This window comes from Siphateles boraxobius, unplaced genomic scaffold, assembly GCF_051911475.1.
Source record: "Siphateles boraxobius isolate OS27281-9 unplaced genomic scaffold, OSU_SipBor_1 123, whole genome shotgun sequence".
Taxonomy (NCBI): Eukaryota; Metazoa; Chordata; class Actinopteri; order Cypriniformes; family Leuciscidae; genus Siphateles; species Siphateles boraxobius.
Genome location: NW_027508726.1, coordinates 317,263 through 339,892, shown reverse-complemented (window position 1 = coordinate 339,892; position 22,630 = coordinate 317,263). Strand labels below are relative to the sequence as shown.

The following is a 22,630-nucleotide window of genomic DNA, read 5'->3' as shown; positions in this document are numbered from 1 at the left end:
TGGGGAGAGGGGAACGGGAGTGGTGCAGCTCGGGGGCGGCACGCACTGCCATTCTGACCCTCTCGGACGGAGGAAACTGGTCTTATTATACTGCCAGTCTCGACCGTGAGGGGAAACGAGGGACGAGGCCCGGGGGCATCGAGTCCTGGTTTCCCCTCACCCAGCGAGAGACGAGAGTGACAAGGCCGTAGCCCTCACTGCCATCTGAGCGCTGGGGCCCGTGAACGACTCAGAGGAAGTGGACTGCTCAAACTTTGGGTACCGCTGATTACTGGATAACCAGCGGCGGAACAGAAACTAAATTCTCCACCCGGCCCTCCCCCGGGGGAAGGAGTGGTGATGACACGCACTCCCAAAGAGCAGATCGTCACATACTCTGGGTCGCTCCTCTCAGGGTTACTTCCCTTCCCTTGGGAAAAACAAACTCCGAGCGGGCTGGTTTTGAGGTGCTTCTGGACCACCAGTGTGGACATCGTCTAACCGAGGGCCAGCGCTGTGACTAATCACGGTCAGTCACTAAGCACAGCTCAACCCCGAGTTAGAACTACGCACGTGCAGTGGTAGTGAGAGAGGAAAAACTTCTGCAGATTTAGGCATGTTTGGCTTGCCATATTGGCACCAAAACGCTTCCATACTGCCAAAATTCTTCACACACATCCAGGCGCTTTAGAACAGCCCAGGAAAGTGTGGCTGTTAAGTCTGAATCTTCAGCATGAGAACACGACATTATAGTAGGAACTCAGCATCATTTTCAGAGTATAACAGCCCTCTCTCCGATGTAGCGATCGACATCTGTCCTCCCTGGGGCCCCGAATGAAATGCTTGGTCCCTCATGAGAAGGACCAGAATCCCATCCGAAAGCCTCGACGGCACACGGCACGCTGAGCGGCTCAAGCCTTTACGAGAAAGGGGAGACGAGCAGCACGCCGACGTGGTCATGCACTCCTGAGAGAACATGAACCACCCACGAACGCAGTCTCAACACACTGATTAGGCATGTGAAACAGTGATCGCGGCCGTCAACCAGGCATGCAAGATAGTGAACGTGGCCATCGCTTCGATGACACACGGCACGCTGGGCGCTCAAGCCTTCAGGCAAGGCGAACAACGTGCCGACGTGGTCATGCTCTCATAAGAAAGCATAAACCACCCACGAACACAGTCTCAGCATGTTTGCGATGCGCTAGAGGAGTGAGTGGTTCGTGCTCACTGAAACCCTCAGATCACCAATGTTATTCGCCAAAGTAGCCCTCCTCTGGTGCACCAGAAGAGAAACTAGATCGGGAAATAAGCAAAGGGACTCACCTCATAGAGGCACGCGAGTCTTGATCTTGACCACGCATCTTGAGCGCCGAATGACGCGTGCTGGGTTGCCGTGACAACCCGCGCTGTCAGCCGGCGCTCGACGGCACACGGCACGCTGAGCGGCTCAAGCCTTTACGAGAAAGGGGAGACGAACAACGTGCCGACGTGGTCATGCACCCCTGAGAGAACATGAACCACCCACGAACGTAGTCTCACACACGGATTAGGCATGTGAAACAATGAACGTGGCCGTCAAATAAGGACAGGGAACGATCGCATCCAGAAACACACGAGTGAAACGTCATCCTGAAAAGGACGCGATCTTCACTCGTGTTGCTCTTTCAGGAAGAAAGTACTCTCTCTATCGTGCTGAAGCACACAGGGACCCAACGCGGCAACACAGCGGGGAAACTGCAAGCCCGCTGTGCGCACTCAACCGTTTACCAGCTGTGAAAACAGCTTTTGAATTAACAGCATATAGACGCAGCCGGCAGACAGGAACCGCGCGGTCGCTGAAACGCCATCTCACCAACACAGAGAGATCCCCTCCCGAAACAGCAGACTCGTAGCAGTAAGAAAAATACTTAAAGCTCACTCACTCAGAGAGGACACAATCGGTCGGCTCCGAAGCTAAAAGCATTGCGCAATGTTTACTTCCGCCTTTTATACCCGCGCTGGTAGGCGGGTCGCGGAATGCAAATCTTGCATGCCAATTTTCATTGGCTCGTTTTAATTCACTCGAAGGCAATTGGTCTCCCTAGCGTGATACCAATTCGTCAGGGAACTCCCCCGACGACACGTCGGAGTTCCCAGGACGAAAGGGAACACAGTTTAAATGAACATTCCGAAAACACACTTAAAATGAACATTATAAACACACTTTAAATGAACATTCTAAACACACACTTTAAATGAACATTCCGAACACACACTTTAAATGAACATTCTAAACACAGTTTAAATGAACATTCCGAAAACACACTTAAAATGAACATTATAAACACACTTTAAATGAACATTCTAAACACACACTTTAAATGAACATTCCCGAAACACACACTTAAAATGAACATTATAAACACACTTTAAATGAACATTCTAAACACACACTTTAAATGAACATTATAAACACAGTTTAAATGAACATTCCGAACACACACTTTAAATGAACATTCTAAACACACACTTTAAATGAACATTCCGAACACATCTTTAATGAACATTCTAAACACACACTTTAAATGAACATTCTAAACACACACTTTAAATGAAGATTCTAAACACACACTTTAAATGAAGATTCTAAACACACACTTTAAATGAAGATTCTGAACTCATACTTTAAATGAAGATTCTAAACACACACTTTAAATGAACATTCTAAACATACACTTTAAATGAACATTCCGAACACACACTTTAAATGAACATTCTAAACACACACACACTTTAAATGAACATTCTAAACACACACACACTTTAAATGAACATTCTAAACACACACTTTAAATGAACATTCTAAACACACACTTTAAATGAACATTCCGAACACACACTTTAAATGAACATTCCGAACACACACTTTATATGAACATTCCGAACACACACTTTAAATGAACATTCTAAACACACACTTTAAATGAACATTCTAAACACACACTTTAAATGAACATTCTAAACACACACTTTAAATGAACATTCTAAACACACACTTTAAATGAACATTCCGAACACACACTTTAAATGAACATTCTAAACACACACTTTAAATGAACATTCTAAACACACACTTTAAATGAACATTCTAAACACACACTTTAAATGAACATTCTAAACACACACTTTAAATGAACATTCTAAACATACACTTTAAATTAACATTCTAAACACACACTTTAAATGAACATTCTGAACTCACACTTTAAATGAACATTCTAAACACACACTTTAAATTAACATTCTGAACTCACACTTTAAATTAACATTCCGAACACACACTTTAAATGAACATTCTAAACACACACTTTATATGAACATTCTAAACACACACTTTATATGAACATTCCGAACACATCTTTAATGAACATTGTAAACACACACTTTAAATGAATATTCTGAACACATCTTTAATGAACATTCTAAACAGACACTTTGACTGAACATCTTAAACTCATAATGTACAAACAGGTCCTAAAGTTAACACTCGCCAAGCGAGTATACGAGTAAAAATCGGTGTTGGCGAGTATATGTAATGGTGTCAATCACCAGTTGGCCAGTCACATTTTTATGAATTCTAACAAAGCAGAATTGCGAGAACGAACAAACGTGAACGATGCTTTGGACGGTTGAAGGGCTAGTGGTGCATCATCACGAAAATTTAAGCAGTACCAGTTTAAATATATTCAAGCACAAGACGACACAAACGTGAACTCAATTCGTTACTTGTGTGCGGCCAGAAATCTGCGTCTCAGACAGTGCGCGAATACTGAATTGAACTCTCTTTTACGTCTTCTTGAGCTTGAATAGACATATTCAGACAAAACTGTCAAAATGTCTGTCTTGGCAAGTATCCTTGTAAACACAGTCAGTAATGTCTGAGTTGAGGAATAAAACGTGTGTACAGTATCAGTAAATTGGATCAGTGCATTCGTTCTTAAAGTGACGACAGCCTCAAGTCTGTGTTTTTAATGTTAATCAAACAACAAAAAACTCATTGCAAAATCACAAAATCACTCATTGCTCTTGACGGAGTAACATTAAAAAGGATTAATCTATGTTTCATGGATGGTATAAATATTTATGGCAGGTGTGGCAAAAGTTAGTTTTATGCCCTGTGTACAAACATTCTGACCATTTCATTCTCACCATCCATCTCTATACAGTAACTCAGCATAAACACAGATATGCAGGAATGAACCGATCTCACTTTTGTGTGTGCACCAATACGACAGACAACAAGGAACTGAGTCTTTAAATTAAATAAAAATGTAAAATTCTTATTTTTCATGGAATATTGCAGTATTTATTCTAAACGATTTATCCGTGCACATAATTATTTTTTTAATAATCTTGAATCAGAATAAGTTCCTCTCGCAGCATCTATTCTCTTCTCTGATGATGTGGGCGGGGCAACCTGTCACTCACATGAGATCCACCAATAGCAAACCACAACCATCCAATCAATTCCACACAGACAAAATCAAGCCCCGCCCACATTTCTTCTTGTTCCAGAAGCGTTTCACTCGGATAAACGTCACTTCCACTTCATGCACTTTTGAGTGTTCGCTCTTCTGGCTTGTAGAGTGAAAAATAACACCACTAATGGACTCCACGCATGGTCACTTTCACAATCCAAGCAGGTTCGATCGGTTAACACAGTGAGGATGGCTTTTGCACTCTAACATTTCAAATGTGTCGTCATTTACTGAAAGCCTGTTGGTCTGTCACTTTCAAGGTGGAAACCGAACAACACTTTAGGTTTTGCACCATGCAAGAGAACAAGTCACATAGTATCATGAATAATTAAGAGGCACTGCAGCAATAGTGCAGGAATGAATCACATCCTCATGTTGATTTCAAACCTGGAAGATGAAAACAGTCCCAAAGAATCTCTAAACTTACTGCTTTCCTCTTAAAATAACAAATGCAAAAATCACTTGTGTTTCAGTTAAGGACTTACTCATCATGTCCTGCACAAAACATTTTCTAACATCAAATGTAATGATGTGCACTCATTGTGGGAGAACTCTCTGAACCACAAACCAAATGGGAAAATGTTCCAAACTCAATCCAATCTGAGCTCTCTCAATGATGCATTGCCTGCGAAAAGCCTCGCATTACTAAATCTATTTCACAATATGACAATGATGAATGAACATGCCTCGTTGTAAACGGCTAGTAAATATTATGCTGAACAGTGCTTTTTTTGCTTGCTTTTTTGTTTCTCTAAGTGAGAGTGGAACTGTGCTAAACGATAAGGTACTAACCAGATTAACCAGTCAAGATGCCCTTTAAAAACAACAGTAAGCCGCACTACGTTACTAAAGAAACCCCACCTAAACTCATAAAACGCGTCTTAAGACATATCCTTTTATTAGAGGTGGGCATAGATTAATTTTTTTAATCTAGATTAATCTCACTGGAATCTTGGAATTAATCTAGATTAATCTAGATTAAAATGGCTCATTTGAATTCTGCCGAAGGCATTCAGAATATGTGTGCTACCCAAATAATGTCTAAAAGTAAGTCTTTGAGAATAGTTTGCCTCGCGTAGGGATGTGAATTTCTGCCAAAAATGCCATTCGACAATAGAGGAGCAAAAGTCGAATATCGTTCAAAGAAAATTATAAAATAAAATAAATAAATAAAACGCACAATTACAACGACAGAAAGGGAGGCCAATTTCATCTTTAGCGATTTGTCATTAAACAAACTGTTTATTAATTGAACAAGAAACTGTTTTCGTCTGGGTTTTTTTTAAACATAGTAGGCTAATTGGAAGAAGAAAAAAACAATAAGCACGACGTAGCTACAGTCCGTTTTTGCATCGCCAAACCAGATGCTCGTTAGATCAAAAAATAATGTCATATGTCATAATGATTTTATGTGAACCTGCCTTTACCGGCAATAGCCTCATCCTTTTTAAACAAATTAGTTTCAATCAACGTAAACTATTCGTGTGACTATATGCCCCTGCGCAATACACAGACATTACCGCGGGATGGCGGGTGTTCATTTCATAAACTGTACACAATGGTAGCTTATTTATTTTGTAGCCTATAAATTAATATATATGTCCAACGGATAATGTCATACTTTTTAGTAGTGCTATTGTGGCGTAATAATCTGTTTGGTTGTAAAATGTATTACCTTAAATGAAATGAAATCGAATGTATCGTCCTGTGGTATCATTCATTCACAGACAGCCAGACCCGTCGCCAGACCTCAGTCTTAAGGGGGGCATATGAAATGTATGGGGGGGCACAATTATTATTAGCCTACAGTATGTATATTTATAATAATCAACTCTAGTCGCGCAGCACGTAATCATCATGTTAAACATATAACCTACAGCAATATGACCAGGTAGCCTATAGCCTACACCACATTGCACAGAAGCAATGTTATGAATACCCATAAAACACTTGACTACACCACATATTAGATGTAAAACTAGAAGCATCTCTCAAACATTGCATTTTAAAGCAGTCAACAGAGGGATATGCATTGCCATGACACACACACACACACACACACATACATACGCACGCAAATACACTCGCACAGATACTTTGAGTGGAGGCAGCGCTGTCCTCTCTCCAGTCCCAGTACAGCGGGAGGAAGCGTTTCTCCGAGCAGAACCTCCTCATCAAAGTATCATTCCACTCGGAAGGAACTGAAGCGAGTAAGCCGGCGAAAACTCGTTTTGAAACCGCTTTAAAAAATACGCGGTAACTGTTGAGCGGCTTAGTTATATGCCACGTACGAAGCCAAACGTTCTTTTGTAAGGCCGTGATAGGCTGTTGCAGTATAGATTCCCATCAATCACACCATTTCACACCATTGTTTCTTTATATTTTTAACATTTTAATTATAAAGAATGCAACATTAATGCAACACAAAATTAGCAACTATGATAATATTAAAATTAAATTAAAATTAAATTATCTGTGCCTCAAGTGGGGGGGCACAAGCATTTTTGGGGGCGGGCCCGGCCCCCTATGGCCCGCCCATAGCGACGGGTCTGCAGACAGCTTACGAAGATGTTCAACTAATAAAGATCTTCATCGCTGGCAAAAAATATGATGCATTTGCAGATTTGCTTTCACTAGACTAAACTGTAGCTCTTGATGTTCTTAAATCTTCCTGTTACGACTCCGTGTCGAGTGTGATTGAACGCGCTTCAGTGATTCAGTGCATGAGGAACTGAACAGAACTGATTCGCGAACCGATTTAGACAGATCTGCCAACTTGTTTGATGAAGTCTTTGAACAGAATCGACCCAAAAGAGTGATTCATTTGTAAATTGAGCATCGCTCATGCCCATAAAATACAGCGCGCTTTGAATAAACTCATTTAACAACATGTAAAGTAACGAGAGGAACGATCGCCCAACGTAACATGTAAAAGTATACACCTTGTGTCCCTGACAGGAAAATACCCTGCTGCGCAATTTGCGCGAAAATATAACGATATTCGAAAAAGCTATTTTATGATCCCAACCCAACTTTGAGAATAGATTAACGGCGATATTTTTTTTATCGCCCGATAAGATTCTCACGTTAACGGCCCACCACTACTTTTTATACAGGCTTTTTTATAACATGTTTTATTGAGACTTTACTGCACTTGATCTGTATATGCGACTTGTTTGTTGTGTGTTTTGTCTTATGCAGTGACCTGTATATTGCTTGTGAGGTTACCTTGGGTGTAATGAAAGGCGATATTAAATAAAATACATTATTATTATTATAAAGGCTGTTTAAGGAGGTAATACATTTTAATATATAACTGGTGGAAAATATATAACAAATGGAATAGATTTACACTATTGTTCAAAAGCTTGAGCTCAGTAAGATAAAAAAAAGACACATTAAATTGATCAAAAGTGACAGTAAAGACATTTATAATGTTACAAAAAGTTCTATTTGATATAAATGTTGTTCTTTTGAACATTCTATTCATCAAAGACTGGAGTAATGATGCTGAAAATTCCAAAATAAATTACATTTTACATTATATTCACATAGAAAACAGTTATTTTGAATTATAATAATATTTAATTGTTCTTACAGCATTTCTGATCAAATAAATGCAGCCTTGATGAGCAGAATAGACTTCTTTCAAAAACATAAGAAAATCTGACCAACCCCAAATATATCCTGCAATAAGAGCAATATTTATCAGGTGCAAAAATAACAGAATTAACTAGTCTGAGAGGAAACGAGTGTTTAAGAACACATTATTTTCATTCACTTCACTTCACATTGCTCTAATCCACTCAAACTCTCACTCTCTGTCAGTCTCAACAGGACGAAACGATCGAGAGGTTCATTGATCATCCCGCTTCGGTCCTGGAGTGAGGAACACTATTTCTTACAGCGATAGATTAGTCTCTTAATTAAATGTTCTAAATTACTAGAACTGACCATTTTATATATGAAAAAACAGTCACAAATGAGGTCTCTTCAATATCTCAATTGCTTCTCTTAGTCAGTAATTAGATCAAATTCTCATAAATCTTCAGGTGAAACATTAGAAAATTAGAATATCGTGCAAAAGTTCATTTATGTCAGTAATTCAACTTAGAAAGTGAAACTAATATATTATACAGACTCATTACATGCAAAGTGAGATATTTTAAGCCTTTATTTGTTATAATTTTGATGATTATGACTTACATCTTATGAAAACCCCAAATTCAAAATCTAAGAAAATTAGAATATTACATGAAATCAATAAAAAAAAAGGATTTTTAAATACAGAAATGTCAGCCCTCTGAAAAGTATAATCATGCATATGTATATAGTTACACTAAATATATTAGTTTCACATTTTAATTTGAATGACTGAAATACATGCTGCATGATATTCTAATTTTTCGATTTTCACCTGTACATACTAGGTGTACAAAGGGATTTCATGTAGATTTGAAATCATATAAATTAAATCACACTGATTACAAGCTTTGCTGATGTCGTGCATTACCTGCAACCCAGACCATGATGAGTATTTCTGTCCAGGAGAACTGTGTGGTCTTGACTCTGAAGATCTGGAGCGGGTAGTCCGTTACGGTGACGTTGGGAAGAGTTGTGATTCCTTCAAACCGATCGGATGCATTAAACACCAGCAGACACAGGAAGATGATGAAGGAGGCCGCATGAGCAACAAACTTCATAAAAGGACTGCGTAGTATTTTACCAAGCTGAGAAAACATGGAAAAGATCAACAGCAGATTTACAAATATGTTTAATAACAAACACAGACTCACTGAAAAAAGGGAAGGATTTACTTGTTGAAACTCACAAACAATTACAAGAAAACAGCAAGTAACAATGAAATAAACTGTGGACTAAAACGTACTCGAATAAGCTTTTTTTTATTTACAACTTTGAAAATAGTTTTTTTACATTGTAGCTTTGCATGCACATTTTTTTAAAGAAAATGGGGTGAAATATTAAAATTCCAATAAAAATACACACCTGTGGCAAATTTTATGCAGTTAGCATTTTGCACACAGACAAAGTTATCAAAAAAACAAAACTGAAAAAGCCAAAAATGTCCACAAGGATGCACAAGGGTCAAGCATGGCATAAATAGCAACAAAAGTAACTTCATCTGCAGAGAAAATACTACTAAAATATACTGATAAAAATAGAGTGGAAGGTATTCTAGGAATAGGAATATGGTAAGAATAAAAAAAATGAAGTTTAGGCTTATAAGCAGGGTTAGGTGCTTCTACAGGGGAAACTCGAAAAATTAGAATATCATGCAACAGTTCATGTATTTCAGTAATTCAAATTAAAAGGTGAAAGTAATATATTTAGTAGTATATATAACTATATACATATGCATGATTATATTTTTCAGAGGGCTGACATTTCTGTATTTAAATTAAAAAAAAAAAAATTTCATGTAATATTCTAATTTTCTGAGATTTTGAATTTGGGGTTTTCATAAGATGTAAGCCATAATCATGAAAATTATAACAAATAAAGGCTTGAAATATCTCACTTTGCATGTAATGAGTCTATATAATATATTAGTTTCACCTTCTAAGTTAAATAGCTGAAATAAATGAACTTTTGCACGATATTCTAATTTTTCGAGATTCACCTGTATATCAGTGTTATTTACCTATCATTTCCAACTGATTTTAGGGTTAACTTATGGGTACGGGTAGGTTTAGGGGTAAAGATATAGTTAGCATTACATTTTGGGTCAGAAATATTGTCCAGGCTCAACAAAATATGTCGATCCAGGAACGTGTCTAACTCTGCAAAATCAGGATATGATCAGGACGCTTCCCATTGTTAGCTGTAAATTTGACAATGCTCAACACGATTGGATCAAAGTGCTGTCAATGCTTTGGCAATGTAAAGCCTTTTTAACAGGCTAATAAAGCTAAGAATTAGCCTTTAATAATGTCTAAATATATATCCAAATGCAAAACCTAATACAAGTAATTATGTCTGAAAACAAGCCAGTAGGGAATACACAGCTCTATATATGTATAGGGCTCAACAGCCATGGTATTGCAGATGATATATATATATATATGTTTTATCTGTACATTATCCCGCTTATTACACGGCTACTTGCCACGCAAGTAAATAATTAGACACAAAATATTGATCTAAATTGAGTCTAAATATTTGTTTAATCCTTTAAACGCAAAGCTTGCGCTAAAGAGAGCAGTTGCTAGCGCGGCAAGTTTAAACTAGACGGACATTTAAGGGATACGGTATACAGTCATATTATTACACAGTATTTCGCCACATAAATAATTATGGGGATAAGAGATATTGATTTGAGATTAAACTGTTTTAAAATCGTTCCTGTTTGTTATCCTATAATCCAACAGTGAACAAAACAATAGTCACACAATGGCAGCGGCCGCGTTTGTGTGAAACAAGAGAGAGCGAGTCCACGATACTGGATGGCATCATTAAATAACTGTACACAAAATATTGATTCGACTGATTTTTTATATTTTATTAGGTCACTAAAAGGAAAACATCCACAAAGAAAAACCTAGCAAGCGTATAGTGCTGTTGACTAGGCCTGCACGATATTGAAGAAAAATGCGATATGCGATACGATAATGCTTAAAGTGTCTAAAATAAACTTAAATAATTTTTTTTAAATATATTTAAAATTATATAACCTACATATGTGTTTCACATTATTTTTGTGACAAGAAAACATCCCTACAGCTTCTGAAAGTGAACATCAGTGTTTTACTGTAACATAAGAAGTGTTATTTTAACATCAGTGTAAATCAGGGGGTTTAGGGGTTCAGGTTATCATACATTAGGATTATTTAACAACAGAAACTGAATAATCAAATTTAAAAATAAAACACTGCTTAGTTTTCACTGTATGAATTAAATATATACTGATTATTATTATTATTAAAGCTACAAAAGTTATTCAGCCGAGAGCAGTGAGTGATTTTCTCTTTGTCTTTTGTTCATGACTCTGTTGCGATATGCATCATCATGATATATTCATTTGCGATATTTCGATATATTGTGCAGCCCTACCGCTGACTTCAGAAACCCGGATGAGCCTGTGTTTCTGTTTTCAGCGATTGTTATTTGGGAATATCAGAATCAGACCAATCAGAATCAAGTATTCCACAGAGCCGTGTAATAAATATATACATATGTAAAAGCGTCTTACCCGACTGCACGGGGCGAACCAATACCCCACAGCGAGCAGGGGGAGTCCCAGTGCCACGACCAAAACCACCAGAAACTTCACGGGAATGGTTTGCTCCCGAAGACCAGACAGATTCTCGTACCAGATCGTCAGCAACTGCTGCTGACAGTTCGGGTGAGCCACAAACTGAAGACAGAGAGGCAGATTTGTGGCATCATTCAAATTTACACTACTCTTCAAAAGTTTGGGGTCAGTATTTTTTTTTTATTAACATTTTTATTTAGCAAAGCTGGATTCAATTGATCAAATGTGACAGCGAACACATTTATGATGTTACAAAAGATTTCTACTTAAAATAAATGTTGTACTTTTAAACTTTCTATTCATCAAAGAATCCTGAAAAAAAAGCATAACAGGTTCCACAAAAATATAAAGCAGCAAAACTGTTTTCAACGTGTTCAGAACTATTTGTTGAGCAGCATATCCAACACAATCTCATGAAAGTGCGTATCTATACCACAAATGTTATTTCTCGTGCCATTTATACGCCAATTTTTTTTTTTTTGCGTGCATACGCACTGAAAACCCCTTGGGTAGGATTAGAGGTGGGGAGTGCGTGCGTATTACACGCCATAAAGTGCGTATCATATGCATGCAAAAACTATTTTTGGCGTAGACTATGAATGGCACAAGAAATAACATTCGTTGTATAGATACACACTTTCATGAGATTGTGTTGGATATGCTGCTCCAGAAATATTTCTGAATGTGACACTGAAGGATGGATTTTATTATTTTATTTTTTTTGGATTATGCAAACTGGTTAAAATTTGCTGTTTCTAGGCTATAAAAACTCAAATATGTCCTTCTTTAAAACGAAGGCGTTGCGTGCGATGATGGCATCTTTCGAAGTGTGTTGAAGACATCACCATAGCAACAAACCTTCGAGACATCCCAGCAGACACATTACTCATCCGGAGCGGATGGCGCAGAAAAGGGTTCTGGTCATTATTATGTTATTGTGGAATCACTGAAAAATGAACTTAGAGAGCATGCATTATTCCTGTCAGCAGGAAGAACAGAAGGACAGTAAAGAGAGACAGTGCATGATCTCAGTTATTCAGCAGAATTTTCTCCACTCATGACCATGCAAAAGTAGCTGTTATATATATATATATATATATATATATATATATATATATATATATATATATATATATATATATATATATATATTAGTGCTGGGCAACGATTAATTGCACATGCATGTATATATTTAAGAAATATTTGCATGTATATATATTTATACATAATTTATATTATATATAAATATTTAATCTATAAATAACACAATTTTCTTAAATATATACAAGCATCTGTGTGTATTTATATATACTAATTATACACACATACATTATGTAAACACAAACTTTTATTTTGGATGCAATTAATTGCTGACCAGCAGCACCAATATATATACATAATATATAAGTCAATATTTGTCCTGTAGCATCAGCAATAATCAAAAGCGAATCAGATGTAGTCCACCAAGACCAAATCCATAAACATAGTCAATAGTAGAGATGCACCGATTGATCGGCTGGTGATCGAAATCGGCCGATTTTCACGTGATCGGCGACCGGCCGCTCAGTCTGATATATTCCGATTTTTTTGCCGGTCAAATACACTCGGGCGCCGCATGATTAACATCGCGCAACATCAGCATCACACGTGCAGACGGAACGCACATGTAGGAAACCTAGTGTATTATGGCCGTTTCACACCGAGAGCAGGAGCAGCGCGCGAGCGTCGAGTAGGAGCGTCGCGTGAGCAGCGGTGAAGCGCGGGTTTCGGCGCAGAGTTTATTTTTGCTGAATAAAAAATAATTCAATTAAAGTGAAAGCACACTTTTGTTGGACAAAATAAATATGAATTCACCCAAAAAGTGCCCAGAATTTGCATGTCTGGTGTTTTTTAACAAGAACTGGAGTAGGCTATGTCAGAAAAGAAATGATTTTTATTATTTCCCAATCGTTTCCCTGCACTTGCTCCACTTGCCCGAGCTTAGCGCTTGTTTAGCCTGGCTGGACATGACAAGAGAGAGAACTGTTTGCGAAATAAAACTTGCCATTGATGTACAAGTGATTGCAATAAGCCTGTGTGTGTGTTTGGATAAATATCTTTATACTGCAAGGCTATATTTATTTATTTTTGCTATTTATATATTATTTTATTGCCAATACCTGTTTTCATACAGACGTTTAGTTTCCTAAATAAGTAAATATATCACATTTTTGTATAGTTGAATATTGGAATTGAAAATGGTTCTCCCATACCATAACACTGAGGTTACATGTGTGAATTTCCCACACCAGGAGTAGGCTAATAATTCATGTAGTTAAATTTTATTTTATTTGTTATAAAAATGTTCTATGTTCTATGTAAAATGTTCTATTAAAGAAAAGTTAGAAAATAAATATTTGTGTTTGCTGTAAAGTGGTTAGAAAAAATGAAATCGGAATCGGCTAAAATCGGTATCGGCAGATCAAAATTATGAAAAATCGGATTACAAAATTGTAATCGGTGCATCTAGACAATAGTCAATAACATTGACAATAACCATAGTCAATAACATGCTAAAACAGGAATATAATTAATAAAAAAACTAGAACCTCAATGATACTAAAATAGCACTGCTTATTACAGTAGATGTTTTAGAGGCTCTTTAAAGCATGGCATTGACTGTTTTTGACATAACAGCTCAGGATAGTCATAATATCAGATTATATTTTTAGTCAGAATGCATTTGTCCATCAGTTTAAAGAGCGTTTTGAAGCAGAGTTTGGTTGAAGTTAGTAAAATGCCTGAAATCAATCACAGATGCCTGTTATGAGAAGTTTATTTTAGTTATTTCAAACAAAGTTAATAAAACTATCTCCATTCCACCCCAGGTGTCCAATCCAACATGTGTTTTCTGGGCCACGTACACACACGTACACACACACACCGCCACTTCCAGGGTCTGTATTAAGGTAGTAGGTTAATTAATTTCAATCCCCAGAGAAAAACAGGTGTTAATTTCACGGCTGTCCTATAAACCCCTTCCTGCCATAAATTATGAGGCTCAGAATAAATGACTTGAAAATACATCCACATAATTAAATGAAAGAATGAACTGAGGATGAAAGAACGGCTATGAATAACAGGCCACAATTATAGTACTGAGAAGAGGACAGAAAACTGAAAGACTGAAAACGGGGACAATCAGTTTTTAATGCATTCTGTTTAATTTAAACAGTATTTAGCATATTCATAACTATTCATGCATTATCTGCATATTTATGACTAGTTTGCTGTGAAAACAAAAAACAAAATGTACAATAATATTATAATGGTTTTTTTGTTTTGTTTTTGGACCTGTACCATGGAAGTACCATGTAGAATCTAAACTGCAATGTAAATTATATTTCACATTATTAATCCTTTTGATAAAATAAATGAATTGGTGAGCATAAGACACTTCTTTCAAAAAACATTAAAAAATAAATGTCGTGTATATGTATATACTAGAGCTCTCAAACGATAAAAAAACGTACGATTTTAAAGCTAATTAATCACTCAATGTGGCGATTAATTAATCTAATTAATCACAAATTAACCACACATTAAATTTGGCGGAGAATTTACCCTCAAATTATCATTTAAAGTCATTATTGTGTTAAATGAGAAAAGCATCAAATAGACATTACAAAAAGTAGCTTTAAAAAAGTAGCTAAAATATTTTATTCAATTCAACATAGAATTTATTACACATACACTTTTATGTAGTAAATTATGACAGAGTTTTTGGATGAACTATACCTTTAAGTTCAGGTTTTTTTATTAATATGGATTTAAAAATTAAAATAAATTATAGGCCTACTCTAAATAAGAAAGTAAAACTGCCAGTAGGTGGCGGTAAATGTCTAAACGAGTAAGTCATTGAATCATTCATTCATTCGATTAATTCAAACGTCTGATTCATTCAGGAATGAAGTAAATGGCTCTCTTAATGAATGAATCATTGAATCATCGATTCACCCGATTGATTCACTTGAACCGCAGATTCATTAAAAAATTAAGTAAATGCCTCTCTTTATGAATGGATCTTTGAATCATTGGTTCAACCGATTCGTTCAAAACGCGAATTCATTCAGAACTCGGTTGTGTGTAGTTCGGAGAAACACAGTCGTTCTGCTATGGCTTTATAGGTTACAAAAACAGACAATATTGTGTCTAAAATATAACACAATATTAACTTCTTATTTATTGAACTGTTGTATAAAATCAGTGTCACATTCGGGGGAAAAACTGCACTCGTGTGTGATATTGCGCTCGTTACTCGTGTGATATAGCTTACTTAAATCATATGATATAAATATGAGACTAAAACTCATACAGGGGCATTTTTGCCCTCATATCTTAAATTTTAGAGTCATTCTAACTGCATTGTTTCACATTAATTTGTTCTAGTATATTGTTGTACCATTCAGCAAACAGCATCACGCTAAACGCTGGCACTCAGCCTAAATAACTGAGACAAAATAGTTTAAATCCCATGAGAAGAATCACCAGACATTAGTGTAATTCACTAAACGCTAACATCATCAGCGTAGAGTCTGCGGCCTGTGGCGCTTCTTTCACGCCAGTCATTTGTAAAAAGATAACCTAGAGCTACAGCGAGAACCAGACTTTCCCATCTGTGTGTGTGCGTGTGTGTGTGTGTGGCCTGAAGGGACAAACCAGCTCATTACAACACAACTATCACTGTCAAAACATCCCTTTCCACCAGCAACCATCTTTCTACACCTTTAGAGACGGCTGATGGTTGTTAAAGGGGAACAAGGGGAATTGTTGTTAGCTTAACTGAACAGCTTTGGAGTTATTGGAATGGTTATATGACTTTTTTCGGGTTGAATGGTGGCCGTCTCGCCCGGTCGAAGAAACCGCGGTCGGAAGAGTCTAGAAAAAGGTAACGAGAATCTGACAGCGCGAGGAACCGGACAAGAGTCCCACTCGCTCAGGCTTTCACTGTTAAAGTTGATTCCTGCGATTATCATGAGAACAGTTGTCAATGTCTCACATAATTATCAGGACATTAATAAGCCTACATGTTGTAAATACTGTAAATGAGCGCAATTTGCAAACTATTGTGATAAATTGCAATAATCATGTCTAACGACATCAGAACGGACATTGTTACGAAATAATGCGACGTACATGTAACTTTATTGATGTCATCTGGCATTTTGTAATGTTTACATTACACTCAAGAAACACAAATGAAATTATACAGTAGGCCTAGGCTATAGGCTATTTACTTGTAATTTAGCTGCAATCATGTAAAAACGTTATAAGCCATCAAACGCGGTAGGCTACTTTATTATTATAAAGTGCAGATACGCTCTGCGTGAGTGGTATTTACGACAGTAACGTTAAATACAAGTACTCTACAGCGACTCTAGGGGGCGCTGTTTGACAAAAACAGAATTCCTGCATAGTGTGCCTTTAAAGTCTTTGGGCGCTATCATACACTCGGTGCAATGCAGCAGTTTTCATTTTCACGTCCACATGCGCCACATTGTTTAAATAGCGAATGCATTTGTGCCCATCTGTGGGCATGCTGGTCTGAGAACGAGTGTGTGTTCAGGTGCATTGTTGGAGCGTTGTTATTTTGAGGAACTGAAATAGACTGAGCTGTTGACCAACTGAACCCTGCTCTAAAGTCAATGGGCAATGGCACAGTATTTTTTTTATTTAAAGAGCGCGTTTGTAATGTGCGCCTATAGACGGGTGCACAATGCGCATACACTTGTGAAAGATTATTATTGTGTACATAAAGATATGGTGGAATCCGGCTTGTCCCGTAGATGGTCTGCTTGCGCTTTAACCTCACACACACACACACGCACACGCACACGCACACACACACGCACACACACACACACACACACACACAAACACTCATTAAGAGAATAGGGACAACCCTTTTAGACCATGCACCGGGAGAATGCAATCAGAAATCATTATAATATCATAATTTTCTGGTCAATTATTATAAGTACTTAATCATTAATAATGGTTCTTATTACCATCAATATTAGAAACAGTTTTGCCGCTTCATATTTTTGTGGAAACCATGATACTTTTTTTTCAGAATTATTTGATGAATGTTAAATTAAAAAAAGAATAGCATACAGAAACCTTATATAACATTATATATAAACCTCTTTAATGTCACGTTTGCTCAATTTAATGTGTTCTTTCTGAATAAAAAATACATTTTTAAATTTCACCCATTCATTTTCAGCATTGATAAAAATCATAAACGTTTCTTGAGCATCAAATCATCATATTATAGTGATTTCTGAAGGATCATGTGACACTGAAGACTGGAGTAATGATGCTGAAAATTCAGCTTTGATCACAGGAATAAATTACACTTTATTATATTTTAACATACAATACAGCTGTTTTACATTGTAATAATATTTTTTAAAAATAGTTTTACTGTTTCAAATAAACACAGCCTTGTTGAGCAGAAGAAATTTCGTTCAAAACCATAAAATAATATTTGACCAGTAATAGTAATTGTATTACAACTCTTTAGACCACGGGCTTATATCGTTAAAATAGGGCACTAAATGTCTGAGAGAGCCGGTGTAAGTGAAAAAGTTTCGTGCTAAGAGGACAGATTCACATTTTTGTTTTCAAAAATCAGCTTATTTTCTGAAATGTGTACCTCAAACCTGCTGTTTTCTGAATAATATCACAGCAAGGTCATGAAGCACGTGTTTGGTTTTGGTAGATGCGTGTGTGTGAGGAATTGAGACGCATTGGTCTTGTCAAAAGCAGCCGTTGAGGTTTGGTGTTTCTGCTGATGAGTAAATGCTACTTGGAGCGAATCCAAACAATGGTGACGCAGACCATTGAAAAGGTTCCCGAGGTTTCGTCCTCCTCGAGTTACACTCACATAAAATTGTCTCTCTCAACAGCCTGGCAAAGGTCTGATCTGATTGGCTGTGAATCAGGGCACACAGGTTTCTGCTGGGTAACGTATCTGAGTATCAAATCATCATATTAGAATGATTTCTGAAGGATAATGTGACAGAAGACTGAAGTTATAATGCTGAAAATTCAGCTTTGGATCACAGAAATAAAATATATTTAAAGTATATTAAAATAGAAAACCATTATTTTAAATTGTAATAATATTTATCAGTGTTACTGTTTTGATCCTATACATGCAGCCTTCTGGCAGAAGAGACTCTTTCAAAAACATTAAAAATAGTAATGTTTCCAAACTTTTGACCCGTCCTGTGAGTATACAGGTGAAACGCGAAAAATTAGAATATCGTGCAAAAGTTCATTTATTTCAGCTATTTAACTTAGAAGGTGAAACTAATATATTATACAGACTCATTACATGCAAAGTGAGATATTTCAAGCCTTTATTTGTTATAATTTTGATGATTATGGCTTACACCTTATGAAAACCCCAAATTCAAAGTCTCAGAAAATTTGAATATTACATGAAATCAATAAAAAAAAAAAGATTTTAAATACAGAAATGTCGGCCCTCTGAAAAATATAATCATGCATATGTATATAGTTTATATATACTAAATATATTAGTTTCATCCTTCAAATTTGAATTACATAAACTGATGCATGATATTCTAATTTTTCGCGTTTCACCTGTATATATATATATATACAAAACTATAAATCCCCAAATTTAAATTCTATTTGATTCTTATTTGTTATTGTGACATTGAGTCATGCCAATAAAACACCACTTTAAATAGAACTACGATCTTTTTGCACTTTTTACTGATTTTATTCTTATTTTACTTCTTTCTTTCTGGTGTGCTGGGGTATAAAAAGAACATTGAATCAAAAAAGAGAAATATTTAGATAATTATTATATTTGTTTACAAAGCTCTATAATAAAAGGAAGTCAGGCAATTTATTTGTTAATGCAAATAATCACATTCAGAATAACTGTAACTGGATTGAGCTTTGCTCTCTGTGTTAAATTTGATTTCAGATTTAAATAAGTAACTTTACACGTCCCTTCAGTGGGAGAAATACTATAAAATACCATTTCTGCTATTTAAAGACATGTCAGAAATATTAAGAGTAATTTAGTAGCATGCTTTTTAAAATTCTGCATCATTCTTGTGTCTCATTACGGATCACTAAACCATCACTTAAAACCTATGAATAACTTAATGATTGCCATATGATTCACCCAATCGAATATTTTCTTTTTTGAACTGACAATACAACCAGCCAGCAAAGTCATTCTCAATGAAAGTAAGCATTTGCTTCGTGACTTTTAATTGAACACTTCTCAGGCATGAAGCGCACACTGAAGTAATCATCGTAATGCGGACGACTGACTCTGAACTCATTTCCAGCCTCACACACTCCACGTCCTCACACACTCCTCGTCCTCCTGGGAGCGTTTAGGGCTCTTGAAATCTCATCTTTAAATGACACTTTATGTCAGGATGGCTGGGCTGCTGTTAGCCTGATTAACACTTCATCCGATTACGTCCCTGAGAGTGTGTTAGCCTGTTTGGAGGAGTGGACGACGTGTGTGTCCGGTGATTAAACAAAACTAAGTCGGCACAGAGGATTAGTCACACTTGCACAATAAAACATGTGATTAATTGTGTCCCTCTTTATCTACTTCTCGTCATTATATATTCTCAGTGAGTTTCAGACATTCTTCACCCAGGATTTCAGGGAAGGGAAATTGTGTTCTCGGAAGAAACTAGAAACCGATAAATCAAAGCAGCTTTGAAAAACACCAATCCTCATCATTCCTAAATAATATTTCAGCAGCTTTTCAAAAACACTTATTATTTTATAAATGCATATTGAGGTTAACAATCTTCAGCGATGCGGTTAGTACGAGAAGTATGATGTGTTATTATGAAAGCAACATTATATTTGCTTTGAGCATTTTTTTTCTGCATTGATGAACTTTGAATACACATAAGGGTTCTGGAGCAAAATAAATACAACACAAATGAATCATGCCCATTTCTGTCAGAAATCATTTTGACAATAAGTATCGTTTTCCTGTTAAATATGGAGGACCAGCTCTACCATATTTAAAAATAAATACAGAAATAAATAAATGCTCAATAAATAAATAAGCATACAATTAATTGCCCCAAAAAATACAATAAACAAATAAATGTAGGTAGAAATTAAAATTATACAGTGAGACATAAATGTATATATCTCTTTTAATTAGCTTCTTTATTTATTCATCTTTGTAATAATTACCTTATTTATTTATTGTCCGTTATAATCTTCAACTTTATTTATTAATTACTTATTTTTTTAAGTATTTATTTATGTGCATGTTATAATATTTTTTTCTGTTTTATTCTTCCTTCGTATTTTTTTTAACCCTATTTATTTCTTCAATGCTATTTATTTCTGCCTGTCGTTTTTACATTTCCGTATGCATTTCTGCCTCATTATGCAAATGAGGAGGGGGTGTGTCTTAAGGGGTCAACTTCTGCCCATTGGTTGGTTAGCATTTTACTGGATCGGTCGAATCTACATGGCTTTTCCCCGCCATAAAGCATTGTTTAGTGGCAGTAATGCAACTCATTGGATGCCAGCTGCCGTAAAAATCCAAAGAAGAAGAAGAAGAAGAAGAAGAAGAAGAAGAAGCAGTATTGTTTAGTAATGTCAAACTCAGCAGGCAGGCGTTCAGTGTCCGCCCTCTTAAGGGAAGCTGCTAATAGACTGCTAGACTGCTTCCTCCAGATTCTGAAAAACTACATTGTCGACATCTGTGTCCATGTGTGCCGTAACTGATACACACGTTCTGTCAGAGCGTCCAAACGAAAAATAATAGTCAATACTTATAACGTTTGCATTGTTTTCAAAAACAGTTGCTAAATGCCTCAGCTCACTGACAACTTCATCTTAGGTAGCCATCTTTGTTGTGACTGTGGCCGGTGGCATGTAGATTCGACCGATGCAGTAATATGCAAACCAACCAATGGGCAGAAGTTGACCCCCTAAGACAGCCCCTCCTCATTTGCATAATGAGGCAGAAATGCATACAGAAATGTAAAAACAACAGGCAGAAATAAATAGGGTAAAAAAATACAAAGGAAGAATAAAACAAACAAAAATATGATAACATGCACATAAATAAATAAGGTAATTATTACAAAGGTGAATAAATAAAGAAGCTAATTAAGAGATAGATACATTTATGTCTCACTGTATAATTTAATTTCTACCTACATTTATTTGTTTATTGTATTTTTTGGGGCAATTAATTGTATGCTTATTTATTTATTGAGCATTTATTTATTTCTGTATTTATTTTTAAATATGGTAGAGCTGGTCCTCCATAGTTAAAAACCCCATCTAAACATCCTTAAAAGTGAAGTGTAATCTCTGCATCATTATATTTACTGTCAGCATTTAAAAAAAAATTGGATGCTTTTAAAAGAAGTCTCTTCTGCTCACCAAAATACAGTAAAAATATAGTGAAATATTATTAAAAATTAAAATAACTGTTTTCTATGTGAATATATTCAGTAGTAAAGTGCAATTTATTCCTGTGATCAAAGCATGATCCTTCAGAAATCATTCTAATATAATTTGCTGGTCAATTATTATAAGTACTTAATCATTAATAATGGTTCTTATTACCATCAATATTAGAAATAGTTTTGCCGCTTCATATTTTTGTGGAAACCATAATACTTTTTTTTCAGAACTATTTGATGAATGGAAAATTCAAAAAGAATAGCATGTAGAAACCTTTTATAACATTATAAACGTATTTAATGTCACATTTGATCAAATTAATGTGTTCTTTCTGAATAAAAAACACATTTTTAAAGAGATTTTGTTC

General features: G+C 36.1%; 1 protein-coding gene across 3 annotated transcripts in view; it reads right to left on the bottom strand.

The window, feature by feature from the left end:
- Nucleotides 1-22,630, bottom strand: part of trpc3 (transient receptor potential cation channel, subfamily C, member 3) — a 74,389-nt gene that overhangs the window by 28,073 nt on the left and 23,686 nt on the right. For all 3 annotated transcript variants that reach the window (XM_077224269.1, XM_077224277.1, XM_077224284.1), the window contains 2 exons: nucleotides 11,710-11,874; nucleotides 9,013-9,229 (listed from right to left, as the gene is read on the bottom strand). In XM_077224269.1, coding sequence (XP_077080384.1) covers nucleotides 9,013-9,229; nucleotides 11,710-11,874 — 382 coding nt within the window. The remainder of the gene's footprint in view (nucleotides 1-9,012; nucleotides 9,230-11,709; nucleotides 11,875-22,630) is intronic.